Below are 22,091 nucleotides of genomic sequence, written 5' to 3'. Positions count from 1 at the left end.
GCCTCAGTATCATGGGCCATGAAAATTGGGTGTTAGACATTCAAACTGGGGCACCTGAATGTAAAGAACTGTGGTTTTATTGTGGATTTTGTTCAAAGCAGGCGGATAAAGAGCCTTTCATTCAATGTTTCATTGAAAAAATACCCAAATCAAAATGGTTGATGAATTCACTGTAGATTTAAAGGCATTTTCTCCCCCAAAACAATGCTGGACAAGGGGCTGGGGGTTCCACTTTAAACTGTGCCAGAATACAGTTTTCATATTTTTCGAAAAGATGAAATGAAAACTGCTTTTAAATGCTATAGTCAGACCAAGGGCCGGCTGTGGCATAGGCGACATAGGCAGTTGCCTAGGGCGCAAAATTACCAGATGAGAGCGCAAGAACGTGACGTGTGAACAGTTGACGCGATTATGATTAACTATCATTGATAATCTTAACGCATTAATTATACATGTGTAACGGAGAACAGCTTGTGTGACCTTTGCATGTAAACTTCACTCACCAAGTTCAAGAAATGTCCATAGTGCTTGTTTTAGATTGTGGCCTTGTGGTACAAGCGCCTGCTTCCCATTCAGAACTCATTGCTTGTTTTAAGTTTGAATCCAACAGCTTGCTTATTTAGAACCATTTTGCTGGTAACTGCATGCTGTTAACGGCAAAAAGTGTTTACTGGCACTGTGACTAGGTTATGCCAATTATTTAAGAAAATCCAAAACAATGCAATAAGCTTTTATTTGTGTCCCTATAGCATTTGCACAGAGCTTTACAAAATTTTAAAAAAACTTTTTCATTGACCTTTAGCTAAATATTACTAATAATAATCAAATATTCGTTTTATGAGCTCTAATTTTCAGCTTAAGTATTACTGAGAACGTTTTATTTTATTTTCAGTGTTATTTTCAAACAATGATTACATAATTAGAATCATATTTCTTAAAAATATTTGTTGTTATTTATTTACTTCCTATTTATGTTAATCACAATTCTTGTTATGTTAAAATAAAATAAAATAAATATTTTAAACAAAGTTAATTTTCTGATATTGGTATATGTTTACTTACTGTATTTATTTTGAATAGCAGGGCGTAATCTAAAATCTTGCCTAGGGCACCAACAGAGGCTGGGCCGGCCCTGATCAGACTACAGTCTGTCCAAACACAACCAATGTTGTATGCTTTGTTTAGCCAAAGCCAGCATCCATTGCTCTCAGATCTGAGTCTCAGATAACTAGCCTTTTATCTTTTCACCTACAATGAGGTCACATGACTCAACCCAATCAATCTCACACAGGTCATTCATTATTTTTAACGCAGGAAATAGAAAATAATCTATTAAAAAAGTAAACAATTTTGCTGACAAATGAATTGAACATGTACTTGAATTGGCCATTCGGACTGAGACACCTGTCAGCCCCAAATAAATCTACTGCTTAATGGGTTTAACCAGAGGGCAATTATTTGTGAAAACAGAGGAAGTTAGCTGATATCTTTCTTTTCACTTCATGCTGTAATATATTACATAGCGCAGTCATACCACAGCACTGACACAATCAATGTTGGGTGATTTGTCGAAGCAGAGCTACTGTCTGTTTTCACCAATGACAAAGGTAATATGATTCTTAGCACAAACAGGTTAGCCAAATTCATTCGTTAACTAGAATCTGAGGAAAAGAAAAGAATAAACTTTACAAATAAACCATTGGTCATGCATGAACGGCATTTTAAGATTTAGCAACCTAAATCATTTTCTATTAATGTTGATGAATTAATCAATGAAGACTGAAAAGTCCTCGTGATCTGAAAATCACTATAGTTAATATTTCAAGATTGCGACGTATATCTGGGGTTGTTTTAAAAGAAAATTGATTAGATCTAAAAAGTAGGCGTTTCACACAGAAAGGGGCCTTACAGCAGAGCAGAAATAGAGCAGTATACACTCACCTAAAGGATTATTAGGAACACCTGTTCAATTTCTCATTAATGCAATAATGGTGGTGGTGTTATGGTGTGGGGGATGTTTTCTTGGCACACTTTAGGCCCCTTAGTGCCAATTGGGCATCGTTTAAATGCCACGGAATACCTGAGCATTGTTTCTGACCATGTCCATCCTTTTATGACCACCATGTTCCCATCCTCTGATGGCTACTTCCAGCAGGATAATGCATCATGTCACAACGCTCGAATCATTTCAAATTGGTTTCTTGAACATGACAATGAGTTCACTGTACTAAAATGGCCCCCACAGTCACCAGATCTCAACCCAATAGAGCATCTTTGGGATGTGGTGGAACGGGAGCTTCGTGCATCCCACAAATCTCCATTAACTGCAAGATGCTATCCTATCAATATGGGCCAACATTTCTAAAGAATGCTTTCAGCACCTTGTTGAATCAACGCCACGTAGAATTAAGGCAGTTCTGAAGGCGAAAGGGAGTCAAACACAGTATTAGTATGGTGTTCCTAATAATCATTTAGGTGAGTGTATTTTCAAATAGAGTGCATAGTACAAATAGAGCAAGTACATTTTCAGATTTCAGATAATGAAGACCGAAAAAAGTGAATTGATTTGGATGGATTATTCCACACAAAACAAGCAATGTATACTAACAAAGTAAGTATGGGTACAATTTGATTTCATGAGACTTAATTTCATACAGATTTTTTGGGTTGTCAAGTCTGTTATTTTATTTAATGAAAGCATTTTCCATTTCCTTTGCACAGGATTAGAAGTGCATGTAGCATCGCTTGCTGATGTTTGCGTACCTGTGCATGAATCTGCAAACATGAGATTGTGCAGGCAGTGATCATCTGATGACACATTGGTGTGATTTTATCGAAGAAAAGACCAGAGAGCAAGATGTCGAAGCATTTCATCTATTGTGTGTCTTTCATCACTCTAAACATGCACACGCATGCATGCAGATCACGCACACACACACACACACACACATGCACACACACACACACACACACAGTCCAGTAAATCGACAGGAAAAGAGATTGTCTGAAGGGAGAGGCTTTGTGTGCATTTTGAGGTCTGAGTGTGGATATGGGTGTTGACCATGAAGAAAGCAGAGCTATACGGTCAACTTGTAAAATGTTTGCAGATGGCGAAAGTTTGTTCCTTATAATTTATATTTGTAATGTGAAATGTGTGGCTCTTTAATGGGGTTAAAGAAGTTCGATTTTTTTTTTCAAACTATGTTTGATACTTTGAATATTAAAGGTATAAATTGCTATCTCTCTCTCCCGCTAGTCCCCTTTTTCCATTAATCGCAAATCAGTGTAGAAATGGCTTTGAACAGATGATCTTCACTGTGCAATAAAGGCATAATAGAAATGTGCAATATTTTAATTTTTATAAAAATATATAATTTTTATTTTAACCACCCTCATTGCTGTACACATGCCATCTCCACTGACCATACTGGGCAATCCAATGCTTTAGTGAAACATTTTTATGAATTATTGCAAGCTAATGGAATTGTGTTCTGTGGATTCAGTGTCAAGCATGCTGACACACAGAAATTACAATGATGCTTTATTCCTCTACGTTACCCTTCACTTGCCTGTCAACATGTTCAGTATGTTCAAATCTATAGCAGACATAATTTAAAGACATGCTTTGCACACATAGCAGGGCAGGAAACAGTATATTTTGAGTGTTCTCAGTTTTCTTTTGGGTTTCTTATAAAGTTGTAAACTGTTTTAATAAAAATGTCTTAATGGAAACTGTAAAAAAACTGCTTTTCTCTGTAGCGACTTTCTAACTTTCTTGCTTTTTTGCTGACGCCACTTATTTCTTTTTGCTGACATCACTTATTTCTCCACAGCTGTACGATAATGTTACCCAATGGCCAAAAAGCTATTTAGACATTGTTTTAGCAAACTCACTTGTGTCTGAATCAGGTAAGATACACCAACTTTTTGTTACCCAATCAATTTGTGATAAATAAAATTAGATCCCCCCTAAATTCTTTTCTCAATGAGCATCCGGTGAAATATGCCACACTGCAGAAGTAAAATGGATTGTGAATGGTGTTTCATGTCTATACACGTGCTAATGCACTGTTACCTGATGACATGTACTTATGTAAGCATGTGGAAAGAGGCAGAGTTACGTGGATTTCCTGTTGCCTGAACACAAAAGTAAAAACAGGTTTAAAATGTCAAAACGCTCATAAGGATGCGATGCCATATGTTGTAAAATGGGTCATTCTGAACAGCAGATTGAAAACAAAACCATCACAAAGCAGTGATCTGAAAAAGGTTTAACTATTGATTTCTGAGCTGCTGGCCTCATATTATCACAGTCCATTTTAAGACTAATCAAATGGGCTTTTCATCCAAATTTCATCACCAATTTCATCTCGTTCCCCACAGACAACAAACCTGACCTGTGACATTTATTGTCTCAGTAGGGTTCTTTGAGGGCTGGATTTCTGACCCTGTCATTGCCAGCTGGCAGCCCAGGGAGAGGCACTTTGGAGATGTCCTGCTGATACGTAGCACAAAAAGGCCATGCCTAAAAGAGACATTAAACGTTGACCATGAGTGATCTTTAAAAAGAGACACTGTAAAACTACAATAGTGATCCCCAGAAGTATATGAACATTTAACTTGGATTTAACATTTAAGTCGTGTTTGATGTTTTGTAAAAAGGTCAAATTGTTTTGACAAAAATATATTTATGTTCAACCAGAACGTTCTCAAAAAACGAGATTTATTTGAAACTATACAACAATTACTATAATGTTTAAAATGAAAACAAACAATTGACGTGTTTGCATAGGCCTAATATGTATGTTGGACCTTTTATAAACATTTATGGCTTAAAGGGATAATTCTCCCAAAATGTAAATTCAGTCATCATTTACTGACTACATTTCTTTGTTCTGTTGAACACAATAGAAGATGTTTTGAAGAATGTAGGAAAGCAAACAGTTCTGGGGTACTTTTGACTACCATTGTCATTTTCCCTACTATGGTTATCACTGGGGTCCAGGAACTGTTTGGTAATAAGCACATATATACAGGTATGGAACAACTAGAGAGTGAGTAATTTGCGACAGCATTTTCATTTTTGGGTGAACTATCCCTTCACGTGCCCAAGTACTATATTAAGATTGTTTTAATTGGCAGTGTTTGAAGGGTTTTAGTTTTCATGAGAACCAAAATAAAATCCTCACCACCAGCTTCTTCATAAGTAATGCAGCAACCCATGAACTGGCAGAATTCATGCCTTTTCTCTCAACCACCTGAGGGACCCAGTCGGACTGGCTCAAAATGAAAGCACAACGGTGCCATAGCCACAAACAAAATACTTTATACCGTGGCCTTCCCCACATGAATCCACAAATACACAGTCCCAAATGTTAGTGCTCACAGTTAGTGTCTGGTTATATAAGAGAACGTGACACACTTTCATCTTCATGAAGAGAATGACTGTAAGAGGGGATGTAAGGGAGGGTGGTGTGCTATTTCTGAAACACCTGAATTAGCTTTTTCCCTTATTGCCATCTCCATTTTGCCATGAAGTAGACAAGCTTTTCAAAGGGGTCACTCGAATTTCTAATCACAGAATTAGTTTAAAACCTTGTTATTTAATGATTTTTTGTAAAATAAAATGGCATAGTGCCATAATCAAGCAAACAGCATATGTGTGTCATGAAACTGAAAGGAAACAGAACCCAAGTGCAGACAGCTCTCATCAAAAAACTTTTTATTTGACATAGAATGAACTTAAAGACAGACCAGGGGTTAGAGGAAAAGATGGGGATGTAGACAAACAATCCAGCACAGGCCAGCAAACACAAGGGCGTTAAATAGGAGAGGAACAAAAGAGGCATAGGTGAAGGGCATGAAATGATAATGGATAATGGGATAATGAATAAGAAACAAGGGAGCGGGGCAGAAACGCAGGATGGGAGAGCACAAGGCACTATCAATGGTCATGTGCCTTCAAAACAAACACAAGAAATGGGGCTGTCATAATCCTGTAGGCCAGAACAAGACATGCAGCTGCTAGGAAGGGGGGATCATAACATATGTGTATTTGTAAAGACGTAAAGCTTGGATATATTCATTTATAATGCAACACAAAACATAGTTTATCCCTGTGATGAGCAGGTAACATGATTCACAACCCAAACAGTCCAGCAAGGCTAATTCATCATTGTGAATATGGCAAAGAGAATAGAATTAATATCACTGGCAAACAAATACGCCAAAATAGCCTTCGAACTTGAAAATAGCATGAATCACTCATTCAGATTCAGACTGTTCAGCTGTTAGCCCGACAGAAATATACGCATTATGTTGTAATGGTCATTGTGAATTATAACCACTAAAAGAAACCCGGCAATTTCCTGAACTTTTTATATGCAATGAGTATAGGTATTATTTGATTGATATTTGTTCTTTTATTTTTACTCTACTAAACCTGTGTACTTACTGATATTGCTGTTGTGCAAGAGAGTTTCACCTCTGTGATTTCAAGTGTTGCTCAAGCTGTAGGTACTGCTGTAAAAGGCTTAAAGCGTGGGACTTACTGTAGGAGGCTCACCCAAGGCCATGTTGTGCAGACCATTCTATACACCTGCAAGAAATTGCAAGGACACAGTAAGACGCAAATCATTTTATATTTCATAAAAAATATCTTATCCAGGTCTGTGTGGAGAGACAGCTTGAGAATATGTTCTTAAAATGTTGAAAAAACATGCACATATGATCAAATATAATTGCATGTTTTTGGTGAGAATGTTTTTGGAACCATGGGTGTAATTGTGTGCCTTAGGGTGAGAGGGGCACTCAAAACATAAGCTGTGATTAATACATGAATTAAAACTCAAGTAAAACAAAGAAAGGCCAAGAGATTCCTCATAACATTACAAAGTGTGTTGTGTTGGTGAGCTCCCGGCTGTTGTCATTGGTATGTTTATTGTGTTCTTTCATTCAGCTCATTACTACACTTTGCTGATGGCTTTGAGAGCCCTCAGCTGCTGATATCTATTATCTGGCTTCGTTTTGTCCTCAGTGGCTTTGCTATGCTGGTTAGTTATATTTAGCAAGTTTTCTGACTAGAAAAATTATCAGCGCTGGAGTATGTGCTTTTTACAATAAAAACACAGAGATGTTCAAATATCACAGAAAATAAGGACATTGAAAAAGATAAATAAAACCTGTGCAATAAACACATAAACCTGCATGTTGTTATATGAACAGAAGTGACAGACAAAACCTCCATGAAAGAACGGCAGTAATGTTCTTGCTTATTCTCTGTTCTTATTAGCTTGTGTTGGAGAGAAACATTGGAAAGTCTTTCTGTGCATATTTAACTTCCCCACAATGATAGTAAAGTTCTAAAATGAAAGTTCACCGAAGCACTTTCTTCAGAAGAACTCAAAAGAAGATATTTTGAAGAATGTTGTTACCTGGCACCCCTTCACTTGCATTGGTTTTGTATCCATAGAATAGAAGTGAATGGGTACAGCACTGCCACTTTTCATATACCCACATTCTTAAGAAAATATGTATTTTGTGTTCTGCAGAAGAAGAAGGAAGAGAGTGAATAATGAGAGGATTTTCAGTTTTGCGTGAACTATAACCACCCGCTTTAACCAGTTAAACCACCGGCCAGCAGTCCCCACAACTCAAGAAGATCATTAAACATAAAAAATGATGCTTATTTTAAAATGTAAAAAGGTTTGTGAAATGTTTAGGGTTAAATTTGTGTGTGTGACTGTGTGTGTGTGACTGTGTGTGTGTGTGCGTATGGGCACACATGTGTTTTCATTACTGTTTGTTCGTCTGCACTTCATTTTATATTGATTGCATAGATGCCCTACTACCCTACTTTATATGCAATGTTTTCTCTCCGGATGAGATGTTTAATACTCTATTGTTGTTAAACTGAATTAAAAAGCCCAGTCATACACCTTTGGCCGACATGTAGCTACCATCAGAGTACTAACCTACTGTATGTGCACCCTAGGCTAATACAACAAGAGAGACCTTAATTTAACTCTTACCTCTATGAAAAGTTTTTGAATGGATAGAAGGTACATTTTTTAGGTTAAGGTTCGTGTTTTTCATTTTTTCCCTGTGTCCTCTCTTTCTCCCTCTCTCTCTCTGTTCTGCAGTGGGTGGCATTTGCTTCGCTGTTCTTCATTCTGGTTTCCATAACCACATTCTGCCTGGAGACGCACGAGGCCTTCAACCCCATCATTAACCGGACATATTTTAACCCGCTTGACAACAGTTCCAGGATTAACCAGGAGACAGAGACAGTAGTCTACCTAACCTACATAGAAGGTGTATGTGTGGTATGGTTCACCTTTGAGTTCCTCATGCGTATCACCTTCTGTCCAGACAAAAAGAAGTTCATCAAAAATGCCCTCAACATCATAGATTTTGTGGCCATCTTGCCCTTTTACCTGGAGGTGGGCCTGAGCGGGTTGTCCTCTTCGGAAGCAAAAGATGTCCTTGGGTTCCTCCGAGTGGTGCGTTTCGTCCGGATCCTCCGGATCTTCAAGCTGACCCGACACTTTGTGGGGCTGCGCGTACTGGGACACACCCTCCGCGCCAGCACCAATGAGTTTCTCCTGCTCATCATCTTTCTCGCTCTTGGAGTGCTCATCTTTGCCACCATGATCTACTATGCCGAACGAATTGGTGCCGATCCCAATGACCCGCGCGCCAGCGAGCACACGCATTTCAAAAACATCCCCATCGGCTTCTGGTGGGCCGTTGTGACTATGACCACACTGGGCTACGGAGACATGTACCCTCAGACATGGTCGGGCATGTTGGTGGGGGCATTGTGCGCCCTGGCGGGTGTATTAACCATCGCTATGCCCGTGCCCGTCATTGTCAATAACTTTGGGATGTATTACTCTCTAGCCATGGCTAAGCAGAAGCTACCAAAGAAAAAGAACAAGCATATTCCCCGTGCCCCACAGCTGGGTTCACCCAATTACTGTAAGTCAGCCATGAACTCGCCCCACCTCAGCCTGCGAAGTGAGCATTGCTCTCTGGTTGCCCAGGAGGAGGTTTTAGAAATGAACAGAGCAGGTAAGAAATAAGTCTGTCTAATGTGTACCAGAATTAATTGTTTGAGATTCAATATACTTTACCATCCCTTCAAATAAACCATCTTTTTAGACTTGAAGGCCGAATTCACACATGTAAACTGCATGCAAATCTCTCATTTGGGATTCATTCAAATGCAGTCCAACCATCTGGAGACATAACAAAATCTCATCACACTGCATTCTGTTCTGCCTCTTCACACAGACAATCCTAGAAACGAACACACAGAAGCGCCTTCACCATGGCTGCATAACAACCAATACCCCATTGCATCATTCTTTATGTCTATGTTTTCGTTCAGACTCCTGTGAGGATAAATTATATTCACTCAGACAAACAGGAGCACGCTTATTCAACTCGCCTCTGTATTTATTGATTGGTGTGCTTTATTTATAGTATAAGCCTAATATGTCGCTTTTGTTGCATTTACTACGAGGCCAACCAGGTTAACAAGCTCTAAGGCTGTTATGCTATTCTGCCAGTTATCATCTTATCATTATAATATAATAAGTATCCATGTCATCTTAATTTGTTTGGTACATTTGTTACTGCCCCTTGAAGAGGTACCACCACACTTGCATGCAAATGACACAGAAAGAGGGGATCTGAGCAGTGTAAACCAGATATTTCACACTATTCTGTATGAAGCATTCTCACAGGTGTGTAAGTGCTGGTGCGTGCCTTCATCTGCAGCATTCACAAATAAAGAGCAGTTTGGCCCGACTGGGCGGGTTAGACCGGAGAAAAATGCAGCTCAAGCAGCTTGCCTTTTTTTGCTTTTATTTAGTCAATAACTTCAAAACGTTTGAAAATAATGTGTAGTGCAGTCTTAGCACACAGCCCTTATTGGTTCAGTTTAACCAATCATGGTCTGGGACAGGGAGACCTTTCATTCAATTCGCCGTTGAAATGTGATGACTCTTGAGTGACCGGGTTTTGCTGTGATACAGGACCCGATTTTGTATAGCCTATTGAAGCGATCACAGTGCCAAAGTGGCCCAAATATATTTTTCACGGTAATGGGAGAGTAACTCAAATCTCACAACGACTGATGACTTATAAATATAAGTCAAAATACTATAACTGAATTCTGAGCACAGTTGAATGATTTATTATACTACATCGTCAGCACACCTTTAAACTGTAAAGACTGTACTCTGGCATACTCTTGACAGCTGCTGGACTTGCATTTTGCATATGTTCTGCATAATATATTTTACGAAACACATACTGAAGCTCTGTCAGATGTTAAGGCGACTTTCAAAGGTAAGCCCATTATTGTTTCTGCAGTTCTTTTTTGTTCTGTCGTATTAGTAGCCTATGTCTACTGTATGTATCAATAAATTGCAATTTTTTTGCTGCCGTGGTGTGTTCATGAAGTTCATGAACGAGTGTAAAATGCCTCCGCACGTTGCTTTCCGCTTTATTATGGTGGGAATTTTTTGCACAATTTTTTTTGTTTGTTTTTTTAGGGTTAAAGTAATTGGTTAATTTCTTGATTGTCGCTTTGAAGTGGTTTCTGGATTTATTAGTCATATTTTCTAACTCTCTTTAATGCATTTGCTTTAGAGCCGTTTGATCTGTTTTCCTGGTTTTTATCATCTTGTCATACTTATCTTTAAGGAGATAATATGGCCATTATCATCATTTTTTGACATTGCAAAAAAATTATATAACATATTTTGGCAGTTAAAATTTGGGCTGGTTTTTCTTTGACCGGGTGGGTTTAAGTAAGCATTTGGGCTTTAAATTGTCCACCCAATCTGGCAACACTGGTAAAGAGTCAGCCTTGTTGTCTGATCAGCATGGTTGAAGAATCTCTCATCTGTGAGAGTAACTATGTCTGACAGGAGGGATTCCCTCATTATAAAATTACTATTTACACCTAGACTTTGATTGTGCTTGTAGTTGTGAACATATGTGCAAACAAGGGGCTCTTCGGGGATCCTGGGTGTTAGGACTCTCAAGGTGGCCTTTAAAGATGTGTGTTTGCCAGGGTCTTAATTTTCCCAGGCCACACACAACAATTATTAGTTAGAATGACCCAGGTACTATGTGGCAAAGATATAAGCCTATGCCACGTTTACTTCTGCAGTCAGTCTGTCCATTTATAAACCAAGCTTTATCATAATGGAGAGACTAGAGAGGGTTGTGCCTTCTGTTTTCACACCATCTCTTTATTATTTCATTCTGTGTTATTACACTGCACTAGAGCCTGTTGCTATGGCAACGGTGTCTAAGCAACGGCACAATAGGAATCGCACTCTGCATCGAGCTGCAGTCATTCAGTCGCCGTCATTCACGACTTCTGCACAGCCTAACAAACACGCACACACGCTTATATGCTGTGAGGGAAATGCAGCATAAAGCAATACAAGCCGTTAAATGGCGCTTCAGTTTTTAGGGATTATATGTCTCTGGTTGTTTTTGGGTATAAAATGCATCTGAGTTTCCAATGGCGGATGTTCAGATGTGAATTGACACGTAATGGACAATAAATCAAATAAAACTTAAGTCTTCATGGCCATTAGTATAAATTGGAATCCTAATCTCAAAATTAATTTCTCCCATGCAGTCTCTCTCTCTCTGTTACTTAGCATAGACTCTTCAAAATGTTCTTGTAAACGAGTTTGTAGATGGGACAATGGAGAAAGGCCTTGATTTTAAGCTCCATCCATTTGAGTCTCTGCAGAGAACCACACTCATCAGCACATAGAGTGAAAACATCTGTTGAATTGGCCACAACCACATTTCAACATATATTACAAACAGTCAGCTATGTGACGCTCGCATGCAGTGTCGCTCTCTGAGATTAGTCACCATTCTGTTCTCTATAGACTATATCCATCCCTGTCTTGTAGTTGTTGCTTTTTCAGAGGTCTCTTGAGAAATATGAGTTGTGTAATTATCATTGTTCAGATAAAGCTCCATGATTCACATCCAGCATGATCTTAAGAGCTCTTGGCACATTTACTGAGCTCTGAGAAGATATATAAAAAGTAGCTATTTTGAAAAACGTTGGTAACGTTTGGAACCATAAATCTGACAAAACAATCTGAATTTGAAGTTTGTAAATCTGACTTTTAGAAAAGTGTAATTATAAAAAATTGATATTTCCTGACATTCAATATGGTTTCTGAATTAGAATTTTTAGATTTAAATATGAATAAATAGAAATCAGATTCAAATTCGGAAATTGTTCAGTGGGTAAGGCTAAAGCTTCCGGGTTTGACTGGGAAGAGTAGAAGATCTCTGAAAAGTCAAACAGAGCACTTTTGCCCAAATGGCCTGTTATTTGTTCTTAATATCCAATCAAATGCCAAACATGCCGTTTTTGAGAGTTGAACTTCTTACATAGCAATAAAAAGGATTAAAAAAAATTCAAATAAAGAGTCTCAGTTGCGGACACGCCCACAAGACTACACAGGTTGATCGTTTGCTGCTGCAGCATAACCAAGCTCATATCGCTTCAATCTGAGGCAGCTGGTCAGGATGTGTGCGCTCAATGCCTCCGTTTTTGCATGCTGCCTCCTCTGTTTGCACTCACTCCCAGCGTTTGTTATTGGTGCTTTTACCCATTGTGCATAGTGCACGCTCGCTGCCAGCTTCCCCACTGTGCGCGCTGGCTTTCACCGTTTGTGGGTGCATATACATTTAATAGATATTAGACATTTATGCAATTTTATAAAGAACGTTTGTGGGTCCTGCAAAGTCAATGACATATGTTGCACACAGCAATAGCTATGCATAACATTTAATGCTACAATAAAGAGAAAATTAAAAACTATGTAACTTAAGATGAATTATGACTGAAATAAAAACATTAATTAAAAATAGTGTGTACTAGTAATCTTGTCCATTTTTTTGTGTATTCCTTGGCTAAAGGATTTTTTTGTCAGTGCAGCCAGCATGCCAATCATGTTTAATTAAATCTTATTTGCACTTTATTATGAATGGAATTTGATCATAACGGCTGACAATGCCCCAGTTGTGCTCAGTAGTTGTTCATTTTCAGACAAACAATGAGAGAAATGAGGAACAACATATAAAAGCTATTGTTCGGTTAGTCCTATGTATATTTTTCAAATGACAAAGACTGCAGTTTTAAAGTATGTTTATTAATGTATTTAATGTTGTATGGAGTACAAGTAGCAATGAGGTACAATTAAAACAAAACGATTTTCCTTTAGCAAATGAACACACCACCATCTTAAGTTAAATATAGCCTACTTTTTTCAATGCAAAATATAAAAGAGCTATCCGTGTATGCATTTTAGTGAATACATTAAAAAAAAAAATCTATCTACTATACAGTAGCCTGCAAAACAAACGCAGCAAAATGCAACTGGATATTAAAGTATGGCGTTTCCAGTCATATATTACCCAAAATATTATTTATAGTTACTTACATTATATCCTGAGTTCCTTTATCAAAAATGTGCAGGTAGGCTAAGCTATTTTTTATATGTCAAATAATTGAGGAATAAACGCTCTCTTGTTATCATTATCAAAATGTTTAATCTGCATGAAACAGAAAGTGCATAACCATACAAAAACACAAACATCATGGTTGCTTTACTGACAAAACGTGAATATAACATAGATCGATAGATTTGTTGGTTCAGCAGAACGTCCAGTCGTTGAATGTGTGGTGTAGTGCTCTGGCTCAGCAGTTAGTTGTGTGCTCATTTCTGACTGTCAAAGACTGGAATCAACTCTAGTTTTCTAGTCATAAGAAAAAATATTTACGCGTGTTGTGTCCAGATTGTTTCAGCTGGTTGTTAAATGTGTCCTGGATCAAAGCTATAGCATTTTCATACTATTACACACAACTTTTTATGACAAAAGTTTTTATTTCAGTCTGTAGCTTACATAGTTTATTTACTTTTTCTCTATTGTAGCATTTAATGCTATGCATAACTTTTATTGCAACATGCCATGTATGTCATTGACTTTGCAAGACCCACAAACGTTCTTTACATGTCTAATATGTATTAAATGTAGATGCATCCACAAATGCTGGAAGCCAGCGTGCACAGGGGGGCAGCTGGCAGCGAGCGTGCACTAAGCACACATTGGGTTAAAGCACAAACAACAAACGCTAGCGAGCGCAAACAGTGAAGGCAACAGGCAAAAACACAGGCAGTGAGCGCACACATCCCAACCAGCTGCCTCAGATTGCAGCGATATGAGCTTGGTTATGCTGCAGCAACAAACGATCAACCTGTGTAGTGTACTAAGACTCTTTATTTTTTTCTTTATTATTTTTATTGCAACGTAAGAAGTTCCACTCTCAAAAACAGCATGGTTGGAGTTTGATTGGATAATAAGAACAAAAACTGGCTATTGTGGCCGAAGCACTCCGTTTGACTTTTCCGACATCTGCTCTTCCCAGTTAAACCCTGAACCTAACCTTACCCACCCATTTCTGAATTCAAATCTGAATTTCTGCGTTTAAAATTTTTCAATATTAAATTTCAGTATTAAATATTCATATTAAAATATAAAAAATCTAATTCAGAACTATATTGCATGTCAGGAAATATTCAATTTTGTGCAATTACACTTATCTAAAATTGCAGATTTACAAAATTATAATACAGATTGTTTTGTAAGATTTCTTGCTCCATAGTAACGGAACAGCACAGCCCCTATTCACTTCTATTGTGACCAATGCAATTGAATAGGGGGCTGTTAAGAAAATATTATTTTTTGTGTTCTGCAGAACAAAGAAAGTAATACCAGTTTGAAATAACAAAAGGGTCATTAAATGATGACAGAATTTTTATATTGAGGGTGCACTACTCCTTTAAAACAGCAGGATGAATAGACAATTGTATTAAAATGCTGAAGAAGATCTTCTAAATTTTTGTCCTGTGTGTGTGGAATAGTGTGCAGTAGAAGTGCTACTTGATATTTGCTATAAGAAATATGAATGCTACCAGTTAAATGTTTTTTTGAGGAAATAAAGCCATAATTCATATTTTAACAATCGACTTTAAATTGTGTGTTTTGTGTTAGGTAAAATGCTGCTTTTACATTAAGCAGAGCACTGAATCATGTGCTCTGAAGCATATTGTTTCGCATTCCTCTAGACCACAAGGATGATGGGAACAACTAGGATGAACGGAGATAGAATCAAACTATGTGAAGTCTAGATGCATAGCTCATGTAATATACAGGTACATGAACATGAACTTGCTCTTTCAGTTAGGCAAGTCCACAAGTTCAATTCCCAGAGGAAACACAAATTGATCAAATTAATAAGACAAAAATCTGCTAAAAATCTGCAGTCTCTGCTAAATGCAGAAATGTCATCAAAATCTGAATTAGTTACCACTAGTCATGTGTAGTGTCTGGATCAAGCCATTCAACCTCTCACTCCCTTTTGTCTAGGTATTAAGATAACATCTTCAAAGACCAAAGGAAACCTAGCTCCATGGGGTCTGGTTTTAGGTTGAACTCTCACAGAGAGTGTTATAACCATTTGGTTCCTCTGTTGGATATTTACGACTCCTTCGCTTCAAAGCATTGTTGATAAGTCTCTGTCTCATCTCTTACTTAAGACATGAGACCAAGCAGAGAAACTTCTCTGACAAATAGGAACTTATTTGATTTAAACTATTCTTCTCTGTAAATGTATCTTAATGTCTAGGTTGTGTGTTGTCGCTCGTGCTATTTTATATACTCTGTATTTGTTAGATATGCAAGTTTTGATTCAGGGTTCATTTGACGTATTCATACGTTCACAGTTCAATGCCTTGCATGTTTCATATGTAACTACACATCTTTGAATTCCCTATATGATGAGCTATGTTATAAAAAACATAGCACACATCATACTATGCCCATAACTAAGTTTAGGTATTAAACGCAAACTGACCAAACTGTCAGAGCTATGCAAATGAGGTGCCATGAGAAACAAAGATCTTTCTTAGGCCCCCTTTTCACTTTCATGGCATTGGCCCGCAGACCATCTGGGGGCAGGGCAGGTATGCATTTAAAACACCATCACCGAACCATGTTTCAGGGGACTTTTGGAATCACAAAGGAAAAGAAAGAGGACGAGAAGACACTCCAAGGGACTCCCCTCTGGGGAGTCCGTTTAGGCCATGGAACTTTGGACTCAGAACCCAAACTCAGCGTTTCAACAGGACTGCATTCTGAAACCATTCAAGATTTCCATCAACGCGCATACAGATATTGGTCCAACAACAATATTGCAAGTATCCGTTTCTAAATATAGATTAGCTGCGTTAAGATCGTGCCTCTTTGTTAAAGATGATTTTAATGGTTTTCAGACATGTTTTACCTGCCTCGCGGCCATGCCCTCTCACTTTCTCTCTCTCTCTCTCTGCGCATCCTAGCGCATTTGTGTTTAATGTATTTGTTTGTCTTCATTTTGTTTACCATGTAGAGTAGAGTTTAATAAAAACCCATAAAGGCATTTGTGATGGGTTCTCTTTGTTCACGCTCACAAACTTGGTCACTTAAACTGTGTTTCGATCTATGCTACCTCTGCTCTTAAATTTTGTTTGGTAAAGTCACGTTACTTATGGTCATGAGATAACGTTAGTGTATAAATCATTGATGCATTTGCTGGACGAATACATATAGGATTTGTATCACTATACTGCTAATCAGAATTGTAAAATATGTATGTGTAATGACGATTATTATACATATTTGCCTTTGAGCTAAACTAATTCCTTGACTGAATTTGACGTTTTAACAACTCATTTCATATATGTTTGATCTTGATAGATCTGGTGGAGAATCTTATTTGATGAGTAAACTCATCCGTAATTTAACAAGCAGCTAAAAACGCTACACATGAGCAAATGCTTACTCTGATATTAACTTTGCCATTCTCGAGGGCTCCTAAACATACTCGTCTACAACCCAAATGCAGCTAGAAGCCTCTTTTCTTTCAGCAGAAAAGGTTTACCTTCTTAAATTGCCATCATTATTTATTTATCAACTGTGTTGAACCAGACATTATATGGCAATATAATATGTATATTACGATAATGAAGATAAAAGTGCTGTCTTGATCTAAAGTGAGAGCTCAACCCAAAAGCCATCATTTAGTCACCCTCTTTTCAAACCTGTGACTTTCTTAAAATGGCAGTACCCATTGACTTGAATTTCCTTGGGAATTTTCAGTTTTGGGTGAACTATCCGTGGGATGATGATGTAGTTCTGCTAAAATCGCTGCCAGCTTGGTCAATTCCGCTCTCTCAGCGCTAAGGGGATTTTCACCAAGTGATAACAATGTGTTTAATAAGAAGACGTTACAATTTTGGCGAACCGACAGCTCTACAGTCAAGCATTGTTAAGTGCCTCTGTGATCATGCCTCTAGTAAGTGCAAAAGTTTATATTTGTCGATTTACCTTGAAACGGATAGCCTGACGTGCTTCTCCTTTTTGGTTGTCCACGTATAGTGAAGTGTTTGAAAAATGAGACTCACGTTGTTGATCGTAATTCTTCAGTATGGCGCTGGATGTAACAGAGCTGGCATAGATTTTAGCGGAACAACGCCATCGCTCTGTGTGCATATACCCCATTATGCTCAAGTGAGATTTCCTATGGTAGGGAGTGTTATTCTCAGTTTCGGGGCTTGTGAATATACCCTTGCATTTGGCGTTATCAAAATCTGTATAAGAAAACATTTACTGTATTTGTCTCTCCCACTATAATCAGACCATAGATATCACAACAACTGCATACGCACATTAGGCAGATATGCATGCATACTAATATCCAGGCCTCAAAATGAATAGTCAACAAAGAAAAACCAATAAAGAGCAAGAACATAGGTGAGTGTGAGAGGGATGCCTGTGTTCATCAAACTATTCATGAAGATGAGTCACGTCCACCTCCTTCCTGCTTCCAGAGTCTACAGTACAAATCATTACATCACATCACAACAGTGTGTATGTTTTTAATGGGTTGGTTGCTGTCTGAAAAAAACGCAAACTTACACCCACACAAAAAAGCTGAATAAACACAACAAATTCTCTCAGTGGCTTTTATTGTCCTTTCAACAATAGTGGAGTACACAGTGAAACGAATCAACGTTCCCCCAGGACTAAGGTGCTATACGTACTTAAGACACAAACACACAGACTACATATAGTGCACATTTGCAAATATGTGGAAGTACAACATTTAGTGCAAAAGCGTGACACAAATAAACCACAGTTCAACATCAGATTGCAAACAAGTAGTTAAACATTGTCCATGTAATTGTACTACTGTACATGTAAACATTCAATGAGGAACTAGCAGCAGTGTTGGTTCAAAAATATGCAAGTAGGGCAGTTATTGGTGAGTCTTTTCATTTAGGACTTTTGCACAGTCTGGAGGTTAGGCCACGAATGCTCAGGTACCTTTTTCCAGAAGGCAGAAGGCTGAAAAGATGCTTGTAGATTTATACGGATGCAGCGTGTGATGTATATGTCCATGATATAGGGTAGAGAGACCCTGATGATCTTCTCAGTTGTCCTCTCATACACATATCTGAGTTCTTTTTCACAGTTAAAGAGTTATAACCTGCTTCACTATACAAATAACAAAAAGTTGTCAATTTCAGAGGGGATTTAATCATTTCTTTATATTTCTTCAGTATTATTCACACTTTACACTGTAGTCTGTCTACAGACAGAGTGTGTGTGCTGTACATTTGACTATCTGTCAATCGACCATAACGAAATGTAGCCACTCTAATATTACCAACGAGACTGGCATCTCATTTGAATAACCGCAAAGCTGAAACCTGTTGTACTCGCTGACAGATGTTCTTTAGTTGACAGTAATACGTTAGCAGACACGTGCTTGAAACAGTGTTCGAGAGACAATAGAAAATCCAGGTGGGAGAGTTCTTTCCCCTGGGAGTTTTGGCACCGCTCTCCCATCTCACCGCTCAGATCGATGAGGCATAAATCTAGTGAGCTCGAGCTTCTGGCTGCCAGAGAGATCCCAGGTGAACAGGCTGCTTGCCATGAGCTGTTTCTAAATATTACTCATTGGCCAGAGGCTATAATTCAATGTTTCTTTTTCATTCTTTGGAGCGGTACCAGACATGCACCCTGCTGTTTGGTAAAATGTGCTACACATAAACGTGTCTGTCTACTTCTTTAATTGTGCTTTTCACGAGAGAGGCTTAGGTTTTCAGATAATTTACTTGCAGAGCAACTTTTGGGGATATTTTATTCTAAGGATGTGAATTTATCCCCTATATCTTCTTAGTTTTTGATACAGTTTGTGGGTCAAAGCCTAAGATTCATCTTCTTTAAAACATTTACAAAGAGAGATTTATCTTTATTGTTTATTTATTTTTGCTGTCACACTATAGGACTCATTTCGTCGCCTTAGAATTTTAAGTGTCTATCTGAGATTTTTGTTAAAATTGAGTTTTTCACTTATTTACATTATGCCATGTTTGTGTTTTTAAACCTGTACATTATTTAACCTTTTAAGAAAACAAAAAGATTCTATCTATAAAATCTAATACGGTTCTATTTGCGAGCCAATCAGCACTTTGAATGCACACAAGAGGACCAATCAGGATCAGCTTTCTTTGTCATGGGCTCCTCAGTGACAGTGGGAAATATCTGAGGGAATATGGAAACGGAATTGTTGCATTATTCTAAATAAATAAACTACATTCCGCAAATAAATATAAAAAGTTTGACAAAAAAATTGTTATCCCCATATGCACAAAAAGCGAATCATAAATATTTGTTAAACGTTCCACAAAAAAGAAATGAAATTCACAAATAAATTTTATGAGATTTGCAAATACTTGTCCACGAGTGAGGGAAGGATGTAAAGGGAGTTTGACAGACGGATCGGTGCAGCTTCTGCAGTAATGCGGTCTCTGTACCGGTCTGTCATGGTGAAGAAGGAGCTGAGCCGCAAGGCGAAGCTCTCGATTTACCAGTCAATCTACGTTCCTACACTCACCTATGGTCATGAGCTGTGGGTCATGACCGAAAAGACAAGATCCCGGATACAGGCGGCCGAAATGAGCTTTCTCCGCAGGGTGGCTGGGCGATCCCTTAGAGATAGGGTGAGAAGCTCGGTCACTCGGGAGGAGCTCAGTGTAGAGCCGCTGCTCCTCCACATCGAGAGGAGTCAGCTATGGTGGCTCGGGCATCTTTTTCGGATGCCCCCTAGACGTCTTCCCGGGAAGGTGTTCCGGGCATGTCCCACCGGGAGGAGACCCCGGGGAAGACCTAGGACACGCTGGAGGGACTATGTCTCCCGGCTGGCCTGGGAACGCCTCGGTGTCCCCCCGGAAGAGCTGGAGGAAGTGTCTTGGGAGAGGGAAGTCTAGGCATCCCTGCTTAGACTGCTGCCCCCGCGACCTGGCCCAGGATAAGCGAAAGAAAATGGGTGGATGGATGGAGATTTTATTTTATTTTAATGGCATTTATTTGTAGATCGCTTTCTTCACAATTTTGGATCACTTTCTGCACATTTGTGGATCGCCGCACGCATCTGTGGATCAGTGCACGCATTTGTGGATTGCTCTCTGTGCATTTGTTGATTTTGAAACATTTCTAACGTCCATTATCATTTCTTAATATATCACGCATTTTAGACCGCCGCTAGCCACCATATTAGCTCCCTGAATCTTAGTGCAGAGCAAAGTGTGATTGGCTGAAGTAAGAACGTGCCCTATTGGACAACCAACGCGGAAGTTACCCGATTGGCTTGAGTAGATAGTGGGCGGAGTCCACCTATTTGTGGATTGTGCACACGTCTTTATGTTAAAAATGTTTTAAAAACCCACAAATGCACAGAGAGCCATCGAAAATGTGTGCACTGATTTTGGCAAGCCGTTTTGACATAAAATACCCCTGGGAGTGCTAGTCATAATTTAGTTTTGACGAGTCTACAACGTGATTATGACTAGTCATAACAGGCAATGAAGATATCTACAAAGTTATTTCGGCTTGCCGTAAAAAAACATTCCAGATATCTACAATGCAGTTTTGACTAGTTATATTCTTCCATTGAATTCCATTCGAAAATATTTTCAGATACCTACAAATGAGTTTTGACTAGTAGAAACTGCAATAAAAGATATTTATAGATGATTCTGTACTAGGCATAATTCCAATTAGAGATATCTCTAAATGAATTATCACAGGATAGTTAAAAATTTTGGATATCTCTAATGAATCACTTTTAAAGATATCCAAAATACATTTGTAGATATCTGAAAGTAATTTATTACTAGTAAAATTACAATTGAAGATATCTTGAATCATATTTTTGACTAGGCAAAACTTAATAAGAGATATCTTGAATTGGAATTCTTCCTTGTGAAATCTCCTTTAAAGATATCTACAATTTAATTTTGAATATCTCAATCAGATTTTTGACTAGGGGGGTCTTTGTTTGGAGATATCTTCATTTAGCTTGGCGACCAGGAAGAATTTCAATATACATATCTGGAATTATCATTCTTACTAGAGGGGCTCTGACATAGATTATTTTGGTGAGGAGGGTCTGTAATACTTCCAACTGGAGAAAGCTTAACAAAACCCATTGGCATCCATTTAAAAAACTAGCCTTTGTTCTCCTTTGCTGTGTTCCGATGAAGCCAAGGTGATAGCATTAGCTGTTGCGCTTTTTGGCTAAAGCTTGCACCGGCTTCCCTTCTAGTGGCTTTGGCTCTGGTGTGGGGGGGAGACTGAGTAAATTAAGTCTCGCTTCACACAACAGCAAATCGACTAGGAGCAGGCAAAATTCTTCACTGAAATCTTAACTATACTTGTGACTAGACGAAACTGTATTAGAGATATCTTTAAATAGGTTTGCGTATGTGTGACGCATTGATTTAAGATATCTATGACGTCATTGCAGATATCTCAAATAGAGTTTTGACTTGTCAAAACAAGACATAAGACATCTTACTAGCGCAATTATAATTGCAGATATCTCTTATTATCAATTTGAATAGTCAAATCTTAATTATGACTCGTCG

General features: G+C 38.3%; 1 protein-coding gene across 1 annotated transcript in view; it reads left to right on the top strand.

The window, feature by feature from the left end:
- The window catches only part of kcnc1a (potassium voltage-gated channel, Shaw-related subfamily, member 1a), a 37,781-nt gene that overhangs the window by 6,000 nt on the left and 9,690 nt on the right, over positions 1-22,091 (top strand). The window contains 1 exon segment of the mRNA XM_056748326.1: positions 8,142-9,072. Coding sequence (XP_056604304.1) covers positions 8,142-9,072 — 931 coding nt within the window.

This window comes from Triplophysa dalaica, chromosome 1, assembly GCF_015846415.1.
Source record: "Triplophysa dalaica isolate WHDGS20190420 chromosome 1, ASM1584641v1, whole genome shotgun sequence".
NCBI lineage: Eukaryota > Metazoa > Chordata > Actinopteri > Cypriniformes > Nemacheilidae > Triplophysa > Triplophysa dalaica.
The sequence above is the reverse complement of the archived record's forward strand: the minus strand, read 5'-3'. Positions and strand labels throughout refer to the sequence as shown.